Genomic DNA, 27,405 nt, shown 5'->3' with positions numbered 1-27,405 from the left:
TAGATGAAGCATTATTAATGGACTCATCCACTGCCACCACATGCTGATGAAGCACTTCCTTGCTGCTCCCTCAAAGAAAGGTGACACCACTGAGCACTCATCATCTTTTACATGGAAGAAGGAGCAATAATGGTAACATGTCCATTAGTTTCTTGGACTTCAATCAAATTTCATGAGGTGCAGTCTTTCAAATATGGTGCTGTGTGATCCCCTGCAAATGCATTATGGGATTTCTTTTTGTGTGTGAAAAAGGATGGTTTACCTGTCAAAAGATGCGTTACAGGAATATTCAAACAGAACTATTGTATTTGCGGCTTGGGTAACCAACTGCATGGATTCCATAGCCATAGCTGAGGTTATTGTGCACCAGTTCTCAGAAACATAAATATCATTTGTTCTGTTTCATTGTTTCTACCTATCCTTCTTTAGAATACTGAGCCCCATTAACATCTCTAGTGTGGGAGTCATTACAAGGTGCTTCCTTCACAGACTATGAGAGTAACATAGGAAATTCCAGGTTCAATGTGAGGAGCCCATGTGATGGCTCCCCCTGTGCCATCCATGCCCGTTTTCTGGGAGGGACAATGTTTGCATGAATATAAGAAGAGTCTTGCTAGATTAGACCAAAAGCTTGTCTAATGCAATGTTCTGTTCTCACAGTGGCCAGCCAAATGCTTATGGGAAGCCATCAAGCAGGACATGAATGCAATAGCGCTCATGCTTGGGTACCCCAGAACTAGTTTTCAGAGACATACTGCATATGATACCCGAAGTAACATAAGGCCATTATGACTAGTACAGGGGTCTGCAACCCGCGGCTCCGGAGCCGCATGTGGCTCTTTTACACCTTTGCCGCGGCTCCGGGGCGGATACTAGCGAGGGGAGGAGGCGCATTGTGCGCCCCAACACTCCCCACTGTGGCGGGCGCTGTACTGGCTGTGACGTCACATGGGGGCAGTGTGTGCGTTAGTCACGCACCGTCCCGACGTCACCTTCCCACCCACTGTCAGATCGGAGGGCAGCGGTGCGCATGCTTTAAATGTCGCAATGGTTTTGCGGCTCCCAGGTTTTTTTTCTTCGGAAACGGGTCCAAGTGGCTCATCGCAAAACGTTGGAAGACACAAGATTTGCCCACTCTGGAAGAATGGCAGATGCAACTGATAGGCTATATGGAATTGGCAGAAATGACTGGCAAAATATTGGGTGCTGGTGGTTTAAGCAAAGATTAATATTCACCAGCTTATATAAACTGCATGGAAAAAGAAAAGAAGACATCCAAGGTTAAATAAATTCAGAGTGTACTTTTATGAGAGCTGTATCAGATCATTTAAGTGAACAAGTAACCCTAAATAGAAATCTTTTAACAAATCATTGTTCGCAAACAAGAGTAGACAGGAAAGAAAAGCATGCGCTGGAATTAGATGCAGATGGGAATAATTCACAGCATCCAGGTCAAGCAGTATGGTGTAAAAGAGGCTGAAAGCTCAATAGAATTACTCTATGGGTGAATTTGATCCATTATGTCTTTACAATGCACTTGACTTTATCTCATGGAAGATAAAGTCGGGTTTTTTTGCCACATACTCAACAAAAAAAGAACAGCACAATTGACTAAGAGGCGTTAAATAGAGAACTGTCTGGGAATGAACACTATTCTTTTTTGAGAGCTTCTTATGAAAACAGACAATGGGATTTCATACAAAAGAGCAGACCAAGGTTATCAATCTCATTTTAAGGGCAAGTGAATAAATGTTTGAATCAAAATGGTTTGTGTACATGACTATTTATTATATACACAGTGGGTCCTGTATCCCTGACACTGGCATTGTTGTGCCTTTCTAACCAAATAAAAAGAAAAGCAGTTTCTGTCCTTGCTGCTTATGGATAGTGAATCTTCTGCTGCTGAGCAAAGAGGTGGAAAGGCGTTCCACTTATCCATTCAAAAGCAGAACCAATTTATAGAGAACAGTCCTTGTTTTTTCTGTCTGGTGTCTTGACTGTTCTAAAGTGGTTCACCATATGCATGTTTAAAGTAAGATTTACAGAAATAATTTTCTTCCCAGTGGTTGTGTACAGCGAACAGGATTATTGTGAATTAGCTGGGTTGTTCCCACCTCCACTTCCGAAAGGAAATCGTGATGTCATAAGGTCATGTATGAGTACATATTTATCCATGGGAATTAAATGGGGGGGGGAAGGCTTTTAAAAACCCACATATTTCTAAAATTAGAAACAGTGAGCTGGTTCGGATGATCATGTCTTGACTTAATAAGACAATTTGTTTTGTGAGCCAGCTTTCTGCCTGTATATGCTGACCCTTTGCATGGGTTGTAAATAAAACAAATTAAAGCAAATTAAAAAGGCTCAAATAAACCACAATTTCTTGTTTCTTCCGAACCAGGAAGTTTGGAACAAGCCAGAATTCTAAAACAACTTGGTATTTAGCAAGGCACCAGGTATCAGTAGGTAGCAATTGCACAGAATTCCATGCTGGTGAGTTAGTGAGAGACGGGCTGGATTTCTCCATCTCTTCTCTGCCAGTCTGAGGTGGAAGGAAAGTCACAATTCCTCAGCTTTGTCCCTCTCTGTCAACACAGTTGGCAGAAAGCATTTTTATTAGCAAGCTAATAAAAATGCTTTCTGCCAACTGTGTTGACAGGTTGGCTTTCATATACAGCACATGGAGGAGGAGGCTTTCCCTCTATGGCTAGCATGAAATCAGTCCACTAGCCCCTTAGTAGGCTAGCAAAAAACAACATGTGAGCTAGTGTATTTACAAGGCTGTCTTCAATGGTTTGAAGCTGAGTCAAACTTACTCAAAAGGTGGCAACTTATGTGAAGAGACTGTGTGCATAGGAAAAATGCTTACTCATATCTTGGCTTGTTAATCTGAGATACTATTGTCCGAACTGGCTCCTTATTGCAGTTCTTACTTTTATCATACTATGCAAACTGTGTTAAATAAATCAATGAATTAACTCACGTTAGGGCTTCTGAGTAATTATAATGAGGAGTAACTCCCAGAAACTTCTGCACTTCGTCCATCACGATAGCTGGATCATTTCTCAGCTGCTGTCCATCAATAATTAGTAACTGGTGGAGGGGGGGGGGGTAGAAAAGTCAACTGTGAATACTGTATTTAAAATTCATTATATGTCAGACTTCAAACATTTTTTCACATACGCAAAGCTCAGTCTTTAAGAGGAACTGAGGTGCCCCGGGGATCAGTAATAAATCCATTCATATTTATCACCACTTTTAATGATCTAGGAGTGAGGTAAATGGCTCACTAATTAAATCTGAAATGATATTAAATTGGAAGCTGCTTGGAATACTAGTGATGGTAGAGAAATAAAGATCTTGACCCAGATAAATTAGAACTATGGTTTGCCCTGAAAAATGCTATCAAATGTAGCTTTGAAAACAAAGGTAAAAAGGTAAAGGTACCCCTGCCCGTACGGGCCAGTCTTGCCAGACTCTAGGGTTGTGCTCTCATCTCACTCTATAGGCCGGGAGCCAGCGCTGTCCGCAGACACTTCCGGGTCACGTGGCCAGCGTGACAAGCTGCATCTGGCGAGCCAGCGCAGCACACGGAACACCGTTTACCTTCCCGCTGGTAAGCGGTCCCTATTTATCTACTTGCACCCGGGGGTGCTTTCGAACTGCTAGGTTGGCAGGCGCTGGGACCGAACGACGGGAGCGCACCCCAACGCGGGGATTCGAACCGCCGACCATGCGATCGGCAAGTCCTAGACGCTGAGGTTTTACCCACAGCGCCACCCGCGTCCCTGTGTTGAAAACAAAAGTAAGATATAAAACATATGTATATCTTCTTTTTCTTAATATCATTCAGTCTGGTGACAGTTAAATTCAGAAGCAGAACAGGAAACAGTTTTTTGGGTGTGTGCCATTCTTTAATTGCTTGTTATCCTCTTGGACCACTATGAATGAGCAAGGGGCTCTAGGAGGTAAAGCAGCTGAGTTATTTTTAAGTTGATTGACCATGTGAGCCACTTACCCTGCGAATCAGGCAGCATCTTAGCAGGAAACCGCAAAACAACAGCAACAAAGAGATTGACAGTGACTTATCACATGAAACCTCATTTAGCAGGCCCTGCCTGTCACTACTACGGTCATAGTGGGACTTAAGATAGGACAGAAAGTGAAAGAACCTTAAAATAAGAAAAAAAATACTGCGGTACATCATTCCAATCAATGCATGGGTTGTGCTATTCTTCTAACTTTTAGGGAAGAAGCCCCTGGATATTTTGCGGCTCAGACAGTTGCCAAAATGATTTTGAAACAGCCTACCATGAAGATCAACATTTCACAAGGTAGTAGAGAGGGAGTAAATATTTACCTGATAAGGTGGAAAGTAAGTTAGCCATCTTTCTATATGGGTAGCATACCATCCAGGTACTAGACATTTCTTTTGAAGAGCCTTAAGCTCTGCTGAAGCATGATGTCCAGCGCTGATCACTTGATAGAAGGTAAACTTTAGAGCTGCAGGGTCTTTGTGTGATCGCTGGTGCTGGAGGGGGAAATATTGAAGTAATGCAAATGGAAAGCAGAATGGCCAGCTTCTACTCTTAAAAGGATACTTCTTTAATTTTAACTGCTTGACAATGCTAAATTGTGAATTTTATAGAAACTGGACAGATGAAATATATGATAAACTAATTCCAGTAAGGATACATTGTTGATTACTTTGGGTAAAACACTAATAGGGTATGCACAGAATAATCAATATAATTTTTGTTGTTAATTACCTGCCCCTCACTTTAATTTCCCATGTAAAAGTGGGAAGAAGCTAACACTAACATCTTTCCTTGATTGCTTTTAGATCTAACCCATTTGATGAGCTACTTTGTTGAGAAATGACCATATTTGGGTTCTAGGAGGGTACAATTAGTCCTTTACCCAGGGACTTGAATATAGGTTTAGCAGTAGTAATGTTATTCTTATTAATGATAAAAATAAAATATTTTAAAAACACCATCTCAGCAATGAGAAACAGCGTGTAGTATGACTATACCAGTGACTGCCTATGCCAGTGACAGTCAGATCACTTTGTTCCTTAGACTATTATTGTTAATAAGCTTAGCAGCTAGAAAACTTGAGCAGTTGTCTATACAATTAGTAAAAAGGCAATAGAAGCTTGAGGGACAGGCAGGCCAGAGACATCCATTGACTCTTGTAGGACACATCCAATCTTCAGCTGAAGCAGTCTGTTGCTGCTTGTCACACCACACCAAAGCTCAGTCCCTGGAATCTTCAAGTAGGATTAGTAAAGGCACTGTTCTGAGACCCTGAAGAGCTAGATGGACCAATAATCTGACTTAATACAAGGCAGCTTTCTAAATTTCTAGGACAGTATTGAATTCTATAAGAAACTAGCTATAAGGGAAAATAATATCATAATAGAAAAGTATACTATAATAAACTTATGAGAATTAAAGGAATGGATCACCAGTCTTTACCAGCAGTCCAATCCAAACCAAACCTATAGATTAAGAAATGATGCTGAAATCTTAATCCCATTTACCTAGGAATAAACACTGAAATAAATGGGGCTTATTTATGAGTAGTCATACCTAGGATTGTGTGGTGACTTGCTAAGAAAGGCTTAATTCAAATAATGCTTTGTCCTTCAAAATAAAATAGAGGTGCATATGCTAAAACAAGCAACCCAAAATTCTTTATCATATATTAATCTAGAACCTGAATTAATTCTTAAATCTTCTACCTGATACCAGGAGTATGCTCGATCTGATGGATCAATGAGAATGGTGATGATTTTTGCCTTGGGAATCAAAGAAGCTGCTCGTTTTGGGGCTTCTTCAGAATGGAAATAGTTAGCACTCTTCTCAAAAAGGAAGTCAGTAGTAATGTTTGAAGGTGCAGGAAAGAATTCCATATACCTACAGAAAAAGAATATGTTCCTTAGAACAGTTTAGAAGTTGCAAGCATTATGCAGAAAGGAACTTATTTTGAGCACATTAAAAAAATTAAAAGACAAGCTTTATCTGTTATATTTTGTAATATGTTAAACCAATCCTCGATGTCATTGTCAAATAGAAGCAACCAAATGTTTGCACTTGTCTGCTAAATGGTATTTCCTAATTAGATAAATGAGAAGTTTAGAAACTTTCCAACCACACACCTGGAATCACATTTTATCGAGGTTTTGGAGCAGGAACATTTGTTGATGTGATCTGGCCAGAAGCTGCAGCCATTCTGTCAGTGGCCTTTGATTCAGGCTTTTGTGGTAGAAAAACAAGACTGCTATGAGTTCTGACATCTCACAAACCTAGTTAGAGTGAAAAGCATATACAACTGCCTGTGAATCAATACAACTACCTTCCATGTCTGCTTTCAGCTCTGTGAGCATATTGATTCACAGACAATGCTATATGTTGTCCCTATAACTAGCCTTGCTAAATGTTAGAGTCCATGAAGACAGTCTGTCCAGGGAAACAACATTTGAGAAATTTCAACATTTTGTTTCCTTTCCCCCCAGTAATGTATCTTATTTTCTCCTTAACAACACTGTACAATACTATCAACAGAAGTGCTTCATGGAGGCTGTTCTTAGTTGTTGCAGTTCATTTGATGATCAGATTTACAGAAATGGAAGAATCTGAACAAACTGTGTGTGACAAACTGTGTGAGTCAGTCAGCAGCAAGCATTTTAGTTGACTAACCAAATAGACATGTGATATTTATTAACCACAAACCACCTGTTGGACTTAATAATAAAAATCTGTTGCAAAAATAAAACCAATATGGCATTTGTCATTCTAAGAAAGTAGACTACTCTCATAGAATCAGCATCAATGTGTGGGAACAGAGTTCAATGAGAAAACCTGCTAGAGCGGATCTTTTCTGGGATTGGTCCATCAGGCAAAATATCCTGATGCAAGACCGGGGCCCTCTCTTCAAGGATTATTTTCTCACTACTCTCTACATGGTATCAACAAACCTTCCCTCACTGTTAACATTATGGTTAATTAGAATATTATGGTTAAGTAGAATAATATTAATAGAATAGAATAGAATAGAATAGAATAGAATAATATAAGATTATGGTTAAGTAGAAGACAGTGGACACAATCCAAGAGGAAGTTCATTTATGCCAAGAAAAGGACTACTTTTGCAGGGAACCCATTCATTTTAATGAGATGTGAACATGAAAATGTCCTACAGGATTTCCCTCTTGCACATGTGAGGAATAAAACACAAAGATATCTAAAATTACTGCTAAACTGGCTATTCCCCAGCTGGCTGTTTAACGCTGTGCCTGAAGCTGGAGGTAAAGGGAAGTCAGATTGTTTCAAAGAGGGAGAAAAAAAGGAAGTGGAATGGTTAAGCCAGACTCAACTATGTTCCCCTAAAAATATGTGGGATGGTTATAGATCCTCCTGAAAATATGTGGGCTGGCATTCCACTACATTTTGAGTACTGTTTTAGCCATATGCAGCAGCGTGTTTAGGAAGACCAGCTTTTATGAAAGTGAACAGAAACCTCTAAAGAGACATGTAAGAAACACAGCAGAGGCTCTTTTTAAATTGCTACTTGCTACCTTAGTAAAGAATAGAATGTTGTTGTTTATATTGTCTTTTAGTTAGTAGCTACTAGATAATACTCCATTTCCATTTAAGGCACAATTAAATAACGTGACAAATTGTAATTAAACTTCTCTTTGTATAATCAGAAGTATCTAATTCTTTGAAATATACCAGTATTTTCCAATAGCTGTGGTAAAATAAGGGAAGAAATCACAGATGGCATTTATTGTATTTGTAATTGATGCTACATTATTTGCACACACTTAATTTTTAGAATAGTAAAAGTTATTTTAGTCTGCATAAACAACCTCACATTGGTAATGCCATTTTTGTATTGTGCACAGTATAGAAATTTTGAGATTTATACTAGTAACCCATCTTACCAATCAATCCCCCTGTGGTAGTTATTTCTATTAAAGAACTGTACCTCCTCAAAGGTTTTGGGGCTGGGGGAGTTACTAATGATGGATGGATGCATAATCAGGAACAAATACAAAGCTGTTGTACCTGCAAAGAGAATAAAATCCACAAGTTGAGACAAGACAGGACATTCTATCAACTGGATCCTAATTTTATACATTTGTCTTTTGTGATAATCATCCTCAATTATACCAGCAATGAACTTTTAAAAACATGTATAAAATGCATGCAAAACTTTCTTCAATGAACAAAAGGTACTTGTCTTTAAAAAGTTTTCTTGGATCAATGCTCAATTGAAATTTATTTAAGTAGTAGCTGTATCTATACTGAGAACACCTGAGATTTCATTCACTTACATTGCAGAAGATGCACTGCTTTATTGTTTTATTTAAATTTATATATCACTTTTCCATTAAAAATGTGCTCAAAGTAGCTCACAATAGAACAAAAATGCAAATCAATAAATCATTACAATAGCAATCAAATATGAAATAAATTCAAAACATAACATGGCAATCCAGCAAATAACTCAGTTTATTATATTAACATTGTAACACTTTAGGGTAACCATAAAACAAACTCAATTGTTGAAACATCAATTAATAACAAATACAGTAAATGTTCAAATACAACTGAATGCCAACAATAAAAATAAAGGAAAGCAAATGTTCCTGTTCAACCTAAACAAGTATAAAAAAATTGGTGTATGCTGGTATTTGGGTTATGTGTGGAAGAACACAACTCTAAATAAATATTTTTTGTTTTATACAATCACTTATAGTTTAATAGCCATTTTGGAGTAGATAGTTGTAATGTTGGGGCAGGGTCTATGAATCAAACAGAACAGCCTTGTGCTCTGTTGGTTCATAGACGCTGCAGTGTAGATAAACCTGAGTTCATCATTGTTGCTCCTAGCTAATATTTTCTTCTGCCAAGCCAATTCAATAAGCCCTTACCAGTTTTCTGGGGTCCAATAACCAGGAATTTTGGTAACCGATCACAGGTTTTTTCTTTTGACCAGATATCTCTGTGTCGCTTGTCATCACAAGGATTCTAAGTTAAGGAAAAAGCAATCTTTCATAATCATCATCATCATTATTATTGCTACTAGTCAACAGTAGCTAAATTGTCTAGTTTACATATTATATTGCAAGATAAATTTTAATTTCTAAACATTAAAATTAATTTTTAACTTTAATTTTTGAAAGATGAATATAAAATAAGTATTACTGCTAGGAATCACTTTTATAATAATAATAATAATAATAATTTATTATTTATACCCCGCCCATCTGGCTGGGTTTCCCCAGCCACTCTGGGCGGCTTCCAACTGAATATTAAAAACAGTACAGCATCAAACATTAAAAACTTCCCTAAAGAGGGCTGCCTTCAGATGACTTCTAAAAGTAAAATAGTTGTTTATTGCTTTGACATCTGCTGGGAGGGCGTTCCACAGGGCAGGAGCCACTACCGAGAAGGCCCTCTGCCTGGTTCCCTGTAACCTTACTTCTCGCAATGAGGGAACCGCCAGAAGGCCCTCGGCGCTGGATCTCAGTGTCCGGGCTGAACGATGGGGGTGGAGACGCTCCTTCAGATATACTGGACCGAGGCCGTTTAGGGCTTTAAAGGTCAGCACCAACACTTTGAATTGTGCTCGGAAACGTACTGGGAGCCAATGCAGATCTCTCAGAACTGGTGTTATGTGGTCCCGGCGGCCACTCCCAGTCACCAGTCTAGCGGCCGCATTCTGGATTAATTGCAGTTTCCGGGTCACCTTCAAAGGTAGCCCCACGTAGAGCGCGTTGCAGTAGTCCAAGCGGGAGATAACTAGAGCATGCACCACTCTGGCAAGACAGTCTGCGGGCAGGTAGGGTCTTAGCCTGCGTACCAGGTGGAGCTGGTAAACAGCTGCCCTGGACACAGAATTAACCTGTGCCTCCATGGACAGCTGTGAGTCCAAAATGACTCCCAGGCTGCGCACCTGGTCCTTCAGGGGCACAGTTACCCCATTCAGGACCAGGGAATCCCCCACACCTGCCCGCCCCCTGTCCCCCAAAAACAGTACTTCTGTCTTGTCAGGATTCAGCCTCAATCTGTTAGCCGCCATCCATCCTCCAACCGCCTCCAGGCACTCACACAGGACCTTCACCGCCTTCACTGGTTCTGATTTAAAGGAGAGGTAGAGCTGGGTGTCATCTGCATACTGATGAACACCCAGCCCAAACCCCCTGATGATCTCTCCCAGCGGCTTCATATAGATATTAAAAAGCATGGGGGAGAGGACGGAACCCTGAGGCACCCCACAAGTGAGAGCCCAGGGGTCTGAACACTCATCCCCCACCACCACTTTCTGGACATGGCCCAGGAGAAAGGAGCGGAACCACCGTATAACAGTGCCCCCAGCTCCCAGCCCCTCTAGACGGTCCAGAAGGATGTTATGGTCGATGGTGTCAAAGGCCGCTGAGAGATCCAGCAGAACTAGGAAACAGCTCTCACCTTTGTCCCTAGCCCGCCGGAGATCATCAACCAGCGCGACCAAGGCAGTTTCAGTCCCATGGTGAGGCCTGAATCCCGATTGGAAGGGATCCAAATGGTCCGCATCCTCCAGGCGTGCTTGGAGTTGTCTGGCAACCACCCGCTCAATCACCTTGCCCAAGAATGGTAAATTTGAGACTGGGCGATAGTTGGCCAAATTGGCTGGGTCTAAAGATGTTTTTTTAAGAAGCGGTTTAATGACCGCCTCTTTCAGCGGGTCTGGGAAGGCTCCCTCATAGAGGGAAGCATTCACCACCCCGCAGAGCCCATCGCCCAGCCCTTCCCGGCTCGCTTTTATCAGCCAGGATGGGCAAGGATCCAGGAGACAGGTGGTCGGTTTCACTTGTCCAAGCAGCCTGTCCACATCCTCGGAGGTAACAGATTGGAATTGATCCCATGTAACAGGACCAGACAGAACTCTAGCACTCTCCCACCCTGGCCCTGCTCCCACGGTGGAGTCTACCTCCTTCTGAATCTGAGCGACTTTATCTGCAAAAAACTTTGCAAAAGCATTGCAGGAGATCTTGGGGTCCCTACCAGGCCCCGGTGGTGCAGGTGGTTCCGATAGATTGCGAACTACCTGAAAAAGTCTCCTGCTGCTGTTTTCTGCAGATGCAATGGAGGCGGTGAAGAAGGCCCTCTTCGCCGTTGCCATTGCCACTTGGTAGGCTCGACGTTGAGCTCTAGCCCGTGTCCGGTCTGATTCAGAATGAGTTTTCCGCCACCGGCGCTCTAGCCGTCTCAACGATTGTTTCATCACCCTCAGCTCTGGGGAAAACCACGGGGCTGTCCGGGCTCCATGCAATCGGAGAGGGCGCTTCGGAGCCAGACAGTCAATAGCCCTGGTTAACTCCGCATTCCAGCGGGCCACCAGGGAATCAGCTGAAAGGCCATCAACTTGGGATAAAACATCCCCTACCACTCTCTGGAAACCAATTGGATCCATTAAGTGGCGGGGGCGGACCATCCGAATCGGTCCCACCTCCCTGCAGAGGGGAAGGGTCGCGGAGAAGTCCAGTTGCACCAGGAAGTGATCTGACCATGGCACTTCTTTTGTTTCGCTTTTAGATAATGTCAGATCACCAACATCTGTAGAGGTAAACACCAAGTCTAAGGCATGTCCGCGGCTATGAGTTGGGCCAAACTTATTCAGGGACAGCCCCATGGAGGCCATGCTTTCCACGAAGTCCCGAGCGGCCCCTTGTAAGGTCGTGTCGGCATGGATGTTAAAATCCCCCAGGACAACCAAGCTAGGTGTCTCCAGGAGCATATCCGCCACGACCTGAAGCAGCTCGGACAGGGAATCCTTGGTGCAGCGGGGAGGTCGGTACACCAAAAGGAATCCTGTACTGCCCCTATTGCCCAACTTCCAGAACATGCACTCAGAAAATTGGGTCTTCCCAATAGGACGCCTGGTGCAGACTAATGACTTCCTAAAAATCACTGCAACCCCCCCTCCCCGCCCACATGACCTGGGTTGCTGTGCGTAAGAGAAACCTGGTGGGCAAGCAGCGGCAAGGGCAGGCCCATCTGCCTCATCCAACCAGGTCTCTGTCACACATGCCAGGTCAAATCCTCCATCCACAATCAGGTCGTGGATGGCAGTGGTTTTATTCATCATTGACCTGGCATTGCACAGCAACACTTTCAGGTCATGTGGGTTTCCCTTGCTGATTCCAGTATCCTTCCGGTCAGGACCAGACCTGGAGGCAGGGATAGTCCTCAACCAACGACTAAACCTGCCTCCTCGGTAATGACATGGTCTGGTCTTAGCGTAACTCCTCCTCCGGCCCGTGATCACTGAGATCGGGTGTCCCAATACATTCCCTCCTGTGGAACCTGCCCCAGCCATTCTATTGGCTGAGGCCCACTCCCAGGCAGCCCTGACCCTTCCCCTTAAAAGGCAAAATACAAACTATATAATAACTTAACAGAATAATAAAAATAGAAGCACAGCAAAAAACAATAGTGCTAAAATTAAACTGTTCCCCACCCTAACTAAATACTTAACCAACCGCAAACAGAAATAAAATTATAAAATTATAAAACATTATAAAAAACAACCACCACCATTTAAGGTGCAGCAAATTAAAAGCAGTTAAAGCATTTAAAACCATTTTGTCACTTGCTGCAGGTAGCTGCTCAGGCCTCTAAACTGTAGTGGTGAGTGCGGGCCCCGCCCCCTAGGCCAGATGGAATTGGCAGGAGAGGGAGCGGTCCTCCCAACACTCAAGCAGGCAGCAACAGCAGCAGTGTCTCAGAGGCCTTGATGGAGGCCCTCAAGCTGTGGCGATGAGTGCAGGCTCCGCCCCCTAGGCTAGATGGAGTTGGCAGAAAAGGGAGCGGCCCACCAAACACTCAGCAGAGCAGCAGCAACAGCAGTGATGTCCCGGAGGCCTCTCTCCGGCCTCTTATGCTGTGGCAGTGAGTGCAGGCTCTGCCCCCTAGGCCTGATGGAGTTGGCAGAAAAGGGAGCGGCCCACCAAACACTCCGCAGAGCAGCAGCAGCAGCAGTGATGTCCCGGAGGCCTCTCTCCGGCCTCTTATGCTGTGGCAGTGAGTGCAGGCTCCGCCCCCTAGGCCAGATGGAGTTGGCAGAAAAGGGAGCGGCCCACCAAACACTCCGCAGAGCAGCAGCAGCAGCAGTGATGTCCCGGAGGCCTCTCTCCGGCCTCTTATGCTGCGGCAGTGAGTGCAGGCTCCGCCCCCTAGGCCAGATGGAGTTGGCAGAAAAGGGAGCGGCCCACCAAACACTCAGCAGAGCAGCAGCAGCAATCTAATAGCACAATCCTATGCAATCAGCACTGAGTGCAAAGAGGCTTATTCCCAAGTAAGTGTGTATAGGATTGCAGCCTTAATTTATGTTTATCTAGTATCAGTGCTAAAATAGTTTATATTTATTCTATTCATAATATCACCATGTGGGCCATTTTTGGCAAGTGGATGGGGACACCCACGTGTCAATAACCTGACATCACAGGATGATTCAAACTTCAACATAAGGATTTAGGCCAGGGATCTGCAACCTTTAAGACAAAAAGAGCCACTTGGACGGAAGGAAAAAAAACATGGGAGCCGCAAAACCATTGTGACATTTAAAACAGTGGGGAGTGTCGGGGCACACAATGTGCCTCCTCCCCTCGCTAGTATCCGCCCCGGAGCCGCGGCAAAGGTGTAAAAGAGCCACATGCGGCTCTGGAGCCGCGGGTTGCTGACCCCTGATTTAGGCAAACATAAGGCACCATTCCCCTTCATGGATCACTGCCTTGTCGTGGTGAAGGGGCTTGAATAACTCCAAGAAGCTCTGAGCTTTGCTGTGCAGGGCCACCCAAGACGGACAGGTCATAGCCAAGAGTTTAGACTAAATGTGATCCACCTGGAGAAGGAACTGGCAAACCACTCCAGTATTTTGCCAAGAAAACTCCATGGCCATAAAAAGGAGAAGCTTTGAGAAGAAAGTGAGAGTTTCCAAGGCATGCTCTGGTTCATGGGGTCACGGAGAGTCGAACACGACTAAGACTAAACAACAAGAGTTTGGATTTGATATCCCGCTTTATCACTACCCTAAGGAGTCTCAAAGCACCTTTCCCTTCCTCCCCCACAACAAACACTCAGTGAGGTGAGTGAGACTGAGAGACTTCAGAGAAGTGTGACTAGCCCAAGGACTAACAGCTGCATGTGAAGGAGTGGAGACACAAACCCGGTTCACCAGATTACGAGTCTACTTAACCACTACACCACACTGGCACCATTGGATTAAAAAGGGGAGAAAAATCTCTAAATTATACATGTTGCTAGGTTGTGTAAAATACTTTGCTTTTTTCTGGTTTTTAAGAAGCAGAGATATAGAAGGGGGGGAGGAGTAATGATAAAAGTGATACTGATTTTATAACATTCAGTTAGCAATCAAAAGCTTTGCTTAGTTAGATTCAGATTAATAATCTGACATTAAGGGTAGAAAGCAGTTTTATGTATGTGGTATATGATTTTTATGCTGCATGTTCAATCCCTGGGATCTACAGGTAGGGCTGAAAAAGATTATCTGACTGCACAGAAGATTAAGCAAGCTGTGCGCTCTATCCCTCATAGCATGTTTCTTTAGCAATCTTACCTGCCAAAGAGGGTCCTTTTGCTCAGGGAAGAGTTCAAAGTACTTGTGAGCCAACTGAATTGGAGGTAGTGTCTGCAGCTTCAGGTTAGTCCAACTCTGAACAAAATTAGCCAGATTGACAAAGGTGTACAAACCCAAGCGGTCATTCCCATAGTTAGACAAGTGAGTCATGAAGATGCTGATCTGTAAAACAAAGCACATTTTTCTTACGGTATCACTAGATGGCAGTGAAGTTCCAGGGAAGATAACATCCATGCTATTTGTCCTTAATGCACTGGCTACGCATGCTCTTATTGACAGGCATATCCTATGCTCTGCTGTGGTGGTAAGACAGCACAATAAAGCACATTGGGCTCCCAAGGCTGGTATGACACAGCTAGTTTCTATGCAGCATACAGTTAGTAGAGCATCAGTGAACTGATGCTACATCAGCTGCAGTGATAAACTAAGTAAAAATAGAATTTTGGAAGCATTGGGAAGACTTGTTCTCTACCTCTATGGACTTTGAATCAGTTATGATAAGTATCAATTTTTGGCCATCAAATGTGCTTGGCAAATGAACAGCTGTTCAATTATTATTATCTAAATATTTATTAAATGGAATGTATAAATAATATCCCTCCTGCCCAAAATTTTCTTACAGGAAACAGAACAAAAATAATAATCACGTATATTGTTATTAGATGCATATAAAATAAAGTTCCTCCAGATGGCATAAAAGGTCTGTGGTTCCTTTTCCCCTGGTTGGAGTCTAATGTTGTGTGTGTGTTTTCCCCCAAGAGTGCAGTATTTCAAACATTTCTATGCCAAGCAGGTAAGTCTAGATCTTCCAAGGATTTCCATCTCTGAACTACGGAGTGTTGTGTAGTGATCAACAAATAAAGCAGCAATCCCTTGCATGGTAACAGAATTCCCTGCAAATTCAACAAGTTATTATAAGGTGCATACAATATCTAATATTTCCCCATGAGTGCTACTTTCCCTGCTATATAACCCCTGGAAAAAAATACAATAGCATTGGTTACACTTCCCTAGAAAAGATCTGAATGTTGTTAAAAATAACTGTCTGAATCAGAAGGGATTAGTCAACCCACAACTTGTGGTCACCAAAACCATGTATTCCTCTCCAAAGGCATGGGCTCTTGTCTTGACCTCACCTCTAAAAGACAGCGTGAGACCAGAGACCATCCCACACTCCCTTTCCCAGCTCCCAACTCGGAGCTGGTGAAAAGGGTGGGGATTTCATGCAAAGCAAAAACGAAGCCCTTGTCCCACCTTTCACTCAGAGCTGGAAAAGGAGAGTCTGGAGCTATGTTGTGTTTCTATACTTGCTGGGTTGTTGAAGTACTGTATCTGGCAGGTGAGAGCAAAGATGCTACACCTCTGTACCCCTACCCTGAGGCAGAATCAAACCCCAAATTGCATGCTTTCCTTCAACTTTGGGGATGAATCCACTATTATTTGGAATAGAAAGACCAGATAGTTTGACTTGGTGTAAGGCAGCTTCCTGTGTTTCTATGGATCACGTTAGCAGTCCTCGCTACCCCACACCTCCAGGATTGGGAGTCCAGGGCTCATCACCCTCTCCAGAAAGCGATTGAACACATGCCACTGCAAGTAAAAACTGTGGAGCCCTGCTAATCAGGACGACTAAAGTACATACAAGGGACGCAGGTGGTGCTGTGGGTTAAACCACAGAGCCTAGGACTTGCCGATCAGAAGGTCGGTGGTTCGAATCCCCGTGACGGGGTGAGCTCCTGTTACTCGGTCCCAGCTCCTGCCAACCTAGCAGTTCGAAAGCAAGTCAAAGTGCAAGTAGATAAATAGGAACAGTTCCGGCGGGAAGGTAAACGGCGTTTCCGTGCGCTGCTCTGGTTCGCCAGAAGCGGCTTAGTCATGCTGGCCACATGACCCGGAAACTGTCTGCGGACAAACGCCAGCTCCCTCGGTCCATAGAGTGAGATGAGCGCCGCAACCCCAGAGTCGGTCACGACTAGAACTAATGGTCAGGGGTCCCTTTACCTTTACCTAAAGTACATACATTAAAGAGAAAGCATTGTATTTCAAACAATATTGTATTTTTGTATTCACAATACCAAATGCAGTATTTTTCTACAAAAGCTGCCCAACTAGCAAACACAGTGCTGAACTGCCTAGCCTTGCTTACATGGGAAACAGCTTGAATATCTTGTTAAAAGGCCAATTAATTGTAGGAATGACTGGATGTGCTAGAAATTGAAATACAGTCTAATATTATAAGACATTTCCTCTGGCTCAATCTGAGATAAGGTATTTCTTTGCATGACAGGAAGAAGGTATGATATTATTTAAACCTTTTCCTCACCCACAAAATCAAGGTTTAGAGAAGGAAAGTTGGATTTGCAGCTTTCAGGTTGCAATGCATTTTAAAACGTACCTTCTATGCACTCCATTTCCACCCAAAGCTCTGCAATTCTATTTCTGTGCTGCTTCTTTAGCAGAATTTGCAACAAGCATCATTTCACAGAGAATTTGTTTAATGAGTGTCACCTTGTGACACTGCCTGGCTTGTGACTAAAGCCCGGGGCTTCATTTTTTGTTATTCTCAAAGCATGAAGAGATACAAAGAGATATAATTCATAGAACACAATCCCCCTTATAAAGCTAGAATGGTAAAAAAATGTATTTTCAAAAGATGGCTGTGTTCCCTTCAGGCAAGGAATAATGTATTTTTTGGCCACATGTATAACCTTTTCAAATTTATTTTATTATTTTTAGTGCTGAAGCCATAAGTAGTCTAGAAACTGGACTGTTACTTTCAACAAAGATATAATTGGAAGGTTTCCCCACAAAAGGTAAGCTTGATTTTTCAGCAGCTTCTTTTTCCTCCTACACCTGTGCTGACCTCTGACATTTATAATGTCAGTTCACCTCCCGGCAATTCTTTACCTGCCAACAACTTTAACACTGCACTGAAAGAGGGGGAAAGAGAGAGAACTTGAAAAGGTTAGTAGTTCAGGGAAAATATGTATTATTCTTTCCCTGAAGCAAACCTCACTATAATCCTAAGAATGTTATGGTGTGGAGGGTTTTTTACTCTTTTTCCTTTCTTTTTTTTAATAAAAAAGTGGACTGAAAGGATCATAATAAATCATTTTCAAAAATAGAATGCTTTGCCAGGGAAGAGAAAAAAATTCAACATGGACCTCAAATTCAGTTTCAGTTCCACTCTGCCTCTGCATTACAAAATGTTCAACATATTTGCAAGAAAAGAGACATGATAAAATGTTAGTTTCAGCTCATAGTGTTAAATCTAGGTTTCCTTTGCTGTTTTAAAATATGTTTATTATATGTTTACTGTTAGAAGGGATTCCAAAATCTGTCTGTCATGTTTTTAAGTTCTACTCAGGAAAGCTTATACGGCAAAGTCCCAGATGTTTACAGCTGCTTCTCTATGGAGACAAATTTATATTTAGGAAGACCACTAGTTCTTTGTAGTACTGTGAAGTCCAGCCCCTGAATGGCACCAAGACATGACTCAGCATTACGGAAGGAGGAATCATTTCGCTGCAGCACAGGAGAAGCCATGGCAGGAAAATTGGCCCTTCATCATCTCTTAACCATTTTTAGCAGCCTCTAGCAAGGCCTGCCAATTGTAAGTCGGTCCAGGAGAGAACTTGAATGTATGTGAAATGTTCAGTTTATCAAAATAACATTCCAGATGTGTAGCTATGTTAGTCTCCATAAGCAAATCCTATAAAGAGCAGTGCCTTCCATTAAATAATTATACACTTACGGTAATATTAGTATGAAGGTCTCTGGAACTGGAGCTCATTTCTTCAGATGTGTGAAAATGCAATACCAAACTAGGAACCAAAACAACCAGCATTTCATTATGCTTAAGCCCTACAATACATTTCCTACATGTGAATTGGTCCTGAGCAATTTCTTAGTGAATATATGCTTTCCAATTCTTCTCAAGCAAATGTGAGTCAGCAATGCACTGATAGCCTTTAACACCCCTCTCCCTTTTAGAAAAGGCAAGACAAGATTGAATGAATTCTACTAACCTTTCCACCCTTTAAAATGTGTGTTTTGGTACATTATTAGATTGCATCCCACCATCTTAAAAGCTTTCTTATTAGAGCAGTTCAGCATTTTGTTGCTCCAGTGAAAAAACACCCACCCTTTTTCACCTTTTCTCCCAAATGAACTTGAATTCTAGCAGTGTTTCATCGCACTCCAAGGAAATTAAGATCCTTAAAGGAGAAAATTGAATGGAAAAAAAATGTTTTAAATGATGGTTTAGAGCTACATTTGGCCCCTGGCTAGTAACTGTTTTTTAATTTTCATCTTTTTCAGAACAGTAGCAAAGTTTCTCAATTTTGTTTTCCCATTGCACATAACCCTCTGGGCAAGCTGGATAATCATCTCCTTTTGACTTCTTGCTAGCATGCCTGCTTTCGCACACTGCAAAATCAAGAGTGGCAAAAGGTCTCCCTCCCCTTTGGATCTGTGTTCATTCCAAACCCTTGAAGTAGCAAACATTTCACCCAGCTTTTAGTTTATGATGAAAACATGGAGCAAAAAAGAAAAGAAAACGAAAACAAGTATTCAGATATTACATCTTAAAATAGTTCAATGTTTTTTTTGACAATGTGCTATTCTGCAACAGAACATCCCAGTTGAACCCAACAGATTAGAGGGCAGTGCCGACTGCAATACACAGCCTCCATTCATCTGAAAAGGGCTTGTGGGCACAAGACCCATTGAACCAGTTGAGAATTGCATACTGACACCGCTTTGTGGATAACATTGAAATTACAATATCATAGAATGGAACCATATCAGCTATTGTCCTTTTGTTGGTATGGGTTTTACTTTCTAACACAGTACTCCATTCCTACTTAGTACTGGGCCCATTTCCATTTAAGTTCATGCCCTTATTTTGGTTGAAGCACTCATAAAACCTATCATCAATGGGAGGAACCCATTCACTGTGGTTAGATCACACAACTACAACCTACCAGAGCTTTCTAAACTTTTCATGTTGGTGACACACTTTTTAGACATGCATCATTTCACAACACAGTAATTCAGTTTTACTAGCGTTCTCCAAGCTACCAGCATGAGTTTGACCAAACTGCAGGAGGCAGTGGAAGACAGGAATGCCTGGCGTGCTCTGGTCCATGGGGTCACGAAGAGTCGGACACAACTAAATGACTAAAGAACAACAACAACAAGCAAACTGGAGGTTAAATTAACCCCTTCCAGCCCTGGGAGGAGTGTGGGGGTGTTTGCATGACACACTTACACACTGCAGCCAACACACATGTTATGACACAGTTTGGAAAGCTCTGACCTAAATGGTTGTGAATTCACCTTTAGAAAGCAACTGAAGTTCCTGCGTAGAGTCAGGGTAGCATTATGAGGACTCCAACCGAGGGAGGGAGGCTGGAAAAAACACTCTACCTTGGTCCTTTCCCCCTTCATCCAGTCTCAGGTCTCCAACATTCTCTGATATTTCTATCTGAATGTCTATCACCCCAAACTCAATTATGCCTGAGCCTGAATTTTTCATATTTGACCCTAACCCTGCCTCTCCTCAGTTACTCCTCATCTCTGATGATAGCATCATCATCCACTCTATTGTTCCAGAACAAAGCCTTGGCCATATTTTTAATCATCCTTTTCCTTTGCACCTATATTCAATCTATTGTCAAGACATCTTGCTGCGTTCTATACAACATAGAAAGCCTGTCTGTCCTCTCAGTTCTGTTGGCATCCATCCATTCGTCTCAGGAAACAATGGAGGAGTTTGCCTTTGGGGGTGAGATCAAGCTGTTGGAAGGTTGCAGTGACTGCTGCGGCTGTAGAGACTGATGCGGGACAGACATATTTTGTTGCAGCTGAAGGAGATGAAGGTGTCTGGTTGTGCTGCTGCATGTGGAAGGTGGTCGTAAGTTGCCCAGGACTCACTTCCATAAAGCAACATTCTCAACATGCAAGCCTGGTAGACCTTCATCTTGGTAATGGATGTTAGCATCACATTCTCCTCTCAGTTAAATCTCTGATCTATGCTCTACTTAAGTCCTACCCTGACCACTAAAAAAAAGGATGAAGGAAGGAAAGTGCTAACTTTGTAGGTAAATAATTCAGCTTAAGATAGGAAATATGGGTTCTAAAACTAGATTAATGAAAATCGGAAAAATGCATTCCTTAATTTTGCAACTGAACTTAGAAGACCAAATGAGCACACAATGAGAAGATTGGCAGGTCTTCTGAATACTATTCAGGGTTCTGAAATATCAGTGATAACTTCCTTTTGAAAATGTTTGCTAGCACCAATATATTGCTCTATCAGACCACCATAGGGACTAACATAAATTGGCTTCGAGCAATTCAATTCCAAGTACATATTTTCAAGTTGCTAATTCAATTTCTTACATCTTTTTGTCATGGGCTTAATTTTGGCATTAGGTTTACTTGATACATTGTTTAATAATAGGAGCAGAAGTAATGTCATGTAATCCAGTGCTTAAAAACAAAATGAATGGTGGTTAATGAATCTGTTTCACTTAAGTGCTAGAAGCAAATATTCTTTTAGTTTAATATAGTGCTGTTATTTTAGCTGCAGAACAAATGTTTACAGGCCACAAGAGCGTGTTTAACTTTCAGACCATCTATTTTCCAATTAATTTTGCATTGTGTACACTGTGTATGTTGGTCCCTGATATTGTCTCCATATTACTCTGAAGAGTTCAATCTCAGGTATTCAGAGACTCTTAACAGCTGCTCTTGCTCCATTAGACTCACAAAGTGACAGAATAATGAATTAGGTTTCTGTCTGCACTTGAATTTATTTTCTTAAATCTGTGAAGGAAAAATAACCTTTTTTAAATAAAAAAAAAGATAGATGGCATGAAAGAGCACTATTCAAAGTTTGAAATAAAAAGGGTTCTGCCTGCAATGTCACACTTTTCTTCAACATAAGCTGTATAGGAAAATCTCACAGCTACCACAGATCTCCATTAGTAAATATCTATAAGAGAGGGTTGGGTGAAAACTCAGTAAGTAATGCTTTAGTATCACTGAAATCAATGGAACCAGATAGTCATGGCTAACCTAAGTCACACTGAAATCTGTGGGAGTAGATTTAATCTCGATCCAATCCAGAATTTTATTTTTTTGGATTTTTTTTTTTTTACAGAACCTGTTGGACTGCATAAATAATATAGAAAGCCATATTTTATTACAGATAGGCAGGGCATAACTGCTCAAACAAAACTGATTGTGTCTAGGATCCAAAGAAGAATGAGGTGGCTCCTAGTGGTGCAGAGAGCCTGGAGCAGGACCCTTTATGCTGGCAGGGCTGTAAATGGATGGCAACATGGCTACACATATCCATCCTTGAACTTCTCTGGAACCAAGCTTTCATCTACTAGCCCAAAGAACAGGACTTGATGTCTGGAAGGTTTCAGCTCTGCCACACTGAGAAATTACTTGTGCCCTCAATTTCAGTTCTGTAATTTATAACATAAAATGTACTAGAACAACAGAGTTCTAAGGTATTTTGTCCCAGAGACGATATCAAATGTGCCTAAAGCATGTACTGAAGCAGAGCATCATGCATTACAACACTGAAGGAGGTTGATGTGGAACATGAAAAGAGAAAGGGAGCAGCCTTGGGAGGAAAGGTTTCGAGGATGGGTATAATACTGTTTGAAATCTCTTATCTGACCTGTTGTTTTCATCATTTGTATTTCAGTCATACTAACAAATTCTAAAGGCATACTGTAAGCAGTACAGAAAGCCATCCCAAAGTCTGCAGCAACATCCATTTTTCTTACCTTTACAAGGCCATAAATAACATACAGGTATGATAAATGCCAATGTATGGTTCTCCATCTCTTTATAGAAAGTCCACGGCAAATTTTACAAGGGCAATACATCTGTGGCAGCCTGGTATGATATCCTGATGAAGCACTATTACACTTAAGGCCTGTAAAGTGCTATGTGGTTCCAATTCATTGTTCAGAAAGAGCCACAGCTGGAGGAAACGAACTATTTAAATTAGACTTCCATTTTGAAAAGAGGCTAATGGTGCCAGCCATGTCCAGAAAGCACAGAAACCCCACACAGCCATTAGGATGCATTTCAATGGCTTTCTTATTAAAATTTCTGTAACACTTTTTTTGGAGCTAAAATTAAGGTGACAGACAGAAATGAGTATATCAAAAATATATACTAAATATTGCATCAGAAAACCCTATCATTAGTTAAATTAGTAAAATAATAATAATCAGGAGTTGTATCCCAGAAAATCATTGTGTGTGAGGCACAGCTTAGAATAATAGAATCTTAGAGTTGGAAGGGACCCAAGGGTCATCTAGTCCAACCACCTGCAACTTCTTTGAGCACAATGGAACTCCTCCCAAACACCCCCCAGATCTGCCATGGAGGTTTGCCTAACCCTCCAGAGTGGGTTTGGGGGGAAGTGAGAGGGCTCTTCCATTGCACTCATGGAAGGCATTCCATGCTGTCAACGATTAAGTTGAATACAATACCAGGATTCTAGGCAAATCAAATTATCTCTTCTCTTGCCTCTAGAAGGTTAATACTGAGTGACACCATCAGGTTTCTCTGGGCAGCATGTGGCACAGGGCTTGTACTTCGACAGAGATAGCTCTTATTTTGTGTTAGCTGGTTTTTGGCAGAGGGCGGAGTAACAGGACCTGAAGCACATGCCTTTCAGATGGTCTAGAAGGTTGCCAGGTTTTCATAAGGAGGATAACTATTCAGGATATACTGAACTCAGGCCATTTATGGCCTTCATTCGCAGAATGTACCATGCCCCATGTAAATATAGCATAAACAGATACAGGAACATGATTGCAGAATGTATGTGTTATCTATTGTAGCTAAGGAATAATGTCTACATGCATGGCAGGAAGCAGACATAAAGTAAAGATACAGAAGTATTCCTTTAGATTTATAGACAGGTGTGTTTGTATGTTGAACTCAACTTGGCCCTTGGGTATAATTGCTCTTCTACGGGCTCAGAGATACTGATAATGCCTTCCTGTCATGTTTTATTAGCAAATCCTGCAAAACAAATATACTACTGAATGGCACTGTTCTATATCTGGTTCAAAACCTACATGTTTAGTTTCTTCATCATTCACAAGATGCCCTTAGGAGACTGGTAGCATCTCATCCTTTGAAACACTGAATGGAAGTATGATTCTACTAGCCCATAATATTTATTTTCAGTTGTCAACAAAGCAAGAAAGAGAGATGCAGCAGGTCAGATCTAATGGAACCCTACTGCACTTGAAAGGAATTATTCCATTTAGGATGGGGAAAGCAATTTTTGCCAATTTCCCCCTTCCTGCTGCAGCCCCTGGTATCAACCTCTTCACTGTTCCATAGGAATCCAGATTTTCATAGGGTGCCATGACTCTGCATGGGGAAAGGAGGAATCTGTGAAAATCACCACTTCTGTTTGTGGAACTTTCTATAAGTGCAACTTTTCATTAGCTAGGAACTGTCCCAAATGTTTCCAATATGGCCACCAAACTTGAGGACTTGTCCTTATCATGTCACTATGAATCTGCACAATGGCCCCTGTCATGTTGATCAAGAAGCCTCTAGCAGCTGTGGAACAACATAACCACTACTGTTTCTAATTCACATAAGGAGACTATTGCGGCAACAATTATCTGCTTCATTGAGAACTTACAGCCTTATCTCCCTTACATTCTAGTAGTGGGTTAGCCCAAGGAAGTAAGCAATAAAAACAGAAGAAAAATATGCTCAAAGGCAATCAAGTTCTTACTATGGATCAGCAAGCAAGCCTTGTTGCAGAAAAACCACCACAGTACTGTCAAAATGTAACACCATCAATGGTAATAACAGTATCACTGACTTGAAAATGAAGAAATATTAGCATGGCAGACAGCCATGTCTGGAAGCAATGCAATGTGAAGTAAATTGTCACCTGAGGTGCCAGGCTTGACAAAAATAAAACAAAAGAATTCTATGCTGAGCAAAATAGGTAGCGTTAATTACTCAGGCAGGCAAAGTTTAAAAATGTATATTCATCAAATAATCTGTGCCTTGGGATAGATAAGAGAGACATTTAATGACAGGAAGAAACACAAAGTACTGCGAGGAAAAGCTGTCACAATCCCTCTCCTTCCTTCCTAAACACTGGGTACACATACCAATGTTGTTGTTTAGTCGTTTAGTCGTGTCCGACTCTTCGTGACCCCATGGACCAGAGCACGCCAATACATATGCCAATACACATACCAATACAAAGTATAAAGGGCAATTGGAAGCCACAAAGTGGGTCTGTGTGTATACAAACATTACTGCAGTGCTCTCACTGAAGAAATCTAAAATGGAAGAGTCTTCTGCCAGCAAAGCCAGCTTAGCCCAATGCAGTAATAATAATAATAATAAAAAATTTTATTTATATCCCGCCCTCCCCAGCCGAAGCTGGGCTCAGGGCGGCTAACAACAATCAAAATAGTCCAACATTCTAAAAACATTGGACAAAGGTCCAAGACTTTATGAGACAAGAGGAGGCCCATAACCTAACAAAAATGGTTTTGAGAATTTCTATTTAGGGCAGGAAGGCACAACCCATCTGTATGAGCGTATGAGGCCCCTTGCAAAGAAACAACAGTTACTGGGAAGCAATTTTAAATACTGTACATAAAACTGTTTTTGTGGGAGAGGTGGGTTGCTTTTTTTTTGGCTTGTGGGCTTTTTGTTCTTTTTTATTATGTATTTTGTCTTTTTATCCTGTATTTTTATGTTTTGAACTGCCCTGAGATCTACAGATGAAGAGTGGTATACAGGTTTAATAAATAATTATAAAATAATAAGTGTAATCCCGACCAAATGAATTAAAGTGAAAAATGAAATCACAGGAACAGCTGCCTTACATTAAACCAGACCATTAGTCCATCTAGCTCACTATTGTTTACACTGATTGGCAGTGGCTCTCCAGGGTTTCAGGCAAGGGTCTTCCCCACTCCTACCTGGAGATGCTGGGGATTGAACGTGGGGTCTTCTGCACATAGAGCAGATGCTCTGTCACTCTACTAGGGCCCTTCCCTAGTCTTCATGCACTCCACGCTTGCTATCTCCTGATAGGTGGTCTCACTAGTTGGCTACAAATCATATTAAGGCTGCAATCCCCCACACACTTACATGGGAGTAAGTTCCATCAAACTCAACCAGACTTACTCCTAGGTAGATATGCACAGCTTTGCATTATACAAGCATTTATCCCAGTGAATCAGACCCTCCGTAGCCTATGGGTGTGCAATGATTATTTAAAAGTGAATAGTGTGCTATCAACTCCCACTGTTCTTTATGCACTGCTGGAATTTATGCTCTCTACATGCTTTATGAACACAATGGGCTTTGCTGCTAGGATAATTTTATACCTGCTATCAGATCACAGTTCAGCCAGCGACAGAGGGGATGTAAACCAATTCCACAAAAGTGCACGCATTAGAAGACCACTAGATGAGCTATTTTAGACACAAGCTTTTATGTTTCCCACAAACATGGCAAACAGATAATGTTTTTGTGCATAGTACTAAACCTGAAGGATCTGGAAACTTAGAAGGGAATAGAGCTAATATAAATGATCAAGTCATGTAAGACATTCACATATGCCACTATTTTACACTGCTGTGGCTGTTTTTCGGCACAAAGGAGGATGTAAAATAAACTTCATAGCACAGCCAAGGTGGTGCTCTCCAGATGTTTGTGGAGTACAACTTTCATCAACCCCAATCGGTGTGGCCAAATGGTCAGGGAATATGGCAGATGTAGCCTAATGTCAACTGAAGGGTGCTAAATTATCTTACCCCTGTTATACATTTATTTCCATTATACAGTTAGATCTTGAAGTGCAGTTTGGTCTTGGCCAAGAGCTGTAGGGATGACCAATATGGTACCCATGAAGGCCTTCAATGGCACCTCTGGGCAGAAGCCCCAGTTTCTAAGCTTTTGTTTAAAAAAGTACATCTCTAGCCCTCCTAAGAAGTAAGTTATGAAACTAAATGTGCAGGTACCATTATAAGTGATTTCTGTGAAATGAGCCAGCTAGCTGCTCCCATCTGTCTGTGATTTTAACCAATGAATTTTAGCTATGACTGATAAGTGAATTGCTCAGACATCAGCCAAGAGGAATCCCTGGAGTCCTAAAGAGCTGCTGTTTTCCCCTTCTCTTCAGTGCACTTTTCCTGTTTCTGTCTTTTTTCCTAGTCCTTGGAATCTCTATAGTTTGTTCTTTTTCTCCTAACAACCAGTATACAACTTTCCCATGGTGGGTTCATCTGAAATCAGGCAGTCCCTGAAAATTATTTTCTGCAAATACTACTGCACAATAAGTGTGGGTGGATTTCAAAGAAGCACCCCTTTCTTCAAAAGGTAAATATAAAGACTTTGCAAAGAGGCTTAGCTGTTCAGCAGCTAAACACCAATAAGAATTCATTGTACAGTCAACTTAAAAGTACAATGGAAGCCATGCTTATCAAGAAATGTGTCACATTGTGTTTAATGGGGTTAAGACAGCCTAGGCTTGGGTTTAAGGTTGGCATTGGAGGAAAATAGGGGTTTTGTCCCTGGAACAGTTGTATGGTAGGCAGAAATTGAACAGGTTAAGTCTTTTGTATAGCTTTAACTAACTAAACTAAAACACAGAGGGTTAATATGACTAACATTGGATGACATAGTATGTCCATTTATTTTGGTGGGCCTGCTCTC

The 27,405-nt window shown here is 41.7% G+C and overlaps 1 protein-coding gene and 1 long non-coding RNA gene across 4 annotated transcripts in view; one reads left to right on the top strand and one right to left on the bottom strand.

The window, feature by feature from the left end:
• LOC114604747 (uncharacterized) overlaps nucleotides 1-22,842 on the top strand; it is a 36,218-nt gene extending 13,376 nt beyond the window's left edge. Inside the window, exons 2-3 of the long non-coding RNA XR_003708415.2 lie at nucleotides 17,392-17,468; nucleotides 18,013-22,842. This is a non-coding gene — a long non-coding RNA (uncharacterized LOC114604747). The remainder of the gene's footprint in view (nucleotides 1-17,391; nucleotides 17,469-18,012) is intronic.
• Nucleotides 1-27,405, bottom strand: part of LOC114604745 (bifunctional heparan sulfate N-deacetylase/N-sulfotransferase 3) — a 62,503-nt gene that overhangs the window by 5,615 nt on the left and 29,483 nt on the right. For all 3 annotated transcript variants that reach the window (XM_028745204.2, XM_028745203.2, XM_028745205.2), the window contains exons 6-11: nucleotides 14,635-14,817; nucleotides 8,945-9,041; nucleotides 7,952-8,075; nucleotides 5,747-5,921; nucleotides 4,361-4,531; nucleotides 2,984-3,093 (exon numbers count right to left, since the gene is read on the bottom strand). In XM_028745204.2, coding sequence (XP_028601037.2) covers nucleotides 2,984-3,093; nucleotides 4,361-4,531; nucleotides 5,747-5,921; nucleotides 7,952-8,075; nucleotides 8,945-9,041; nucleotides 14,635-14,817 — 860 coding nt within the window. The remainder of the gene's footprint in view (nucleotides 1-2,983; nucleotides 3,094-4,360; nucleotides 4,532-5,746; nucleotides 5,922-7,951; nucleotides 8,076-8,944; nucleotides 9,042-14,634; nucleotides 14,818-27,405) is intronic.

This window comes from Podarcis muralis, chromosome 9 (assembly GCF_964188315.1).
Source record: "Podarcis muralis chromosome 9, rPodMur119.hap1.1, whole genome shotgun sequence".
In the NCBI taxonomy this organism is placed as follows: Eukaryota; Metazoa; Chordata; class Lepidosauria; order Squamata; family Lacertidae; genus Podarcis; species Podarcis muralis.
The sequence above is the reverse complement of the archived record's forward strand: the minus strand, read 5'-3'. Positions and strand labels throughout refer to the sequence as shown.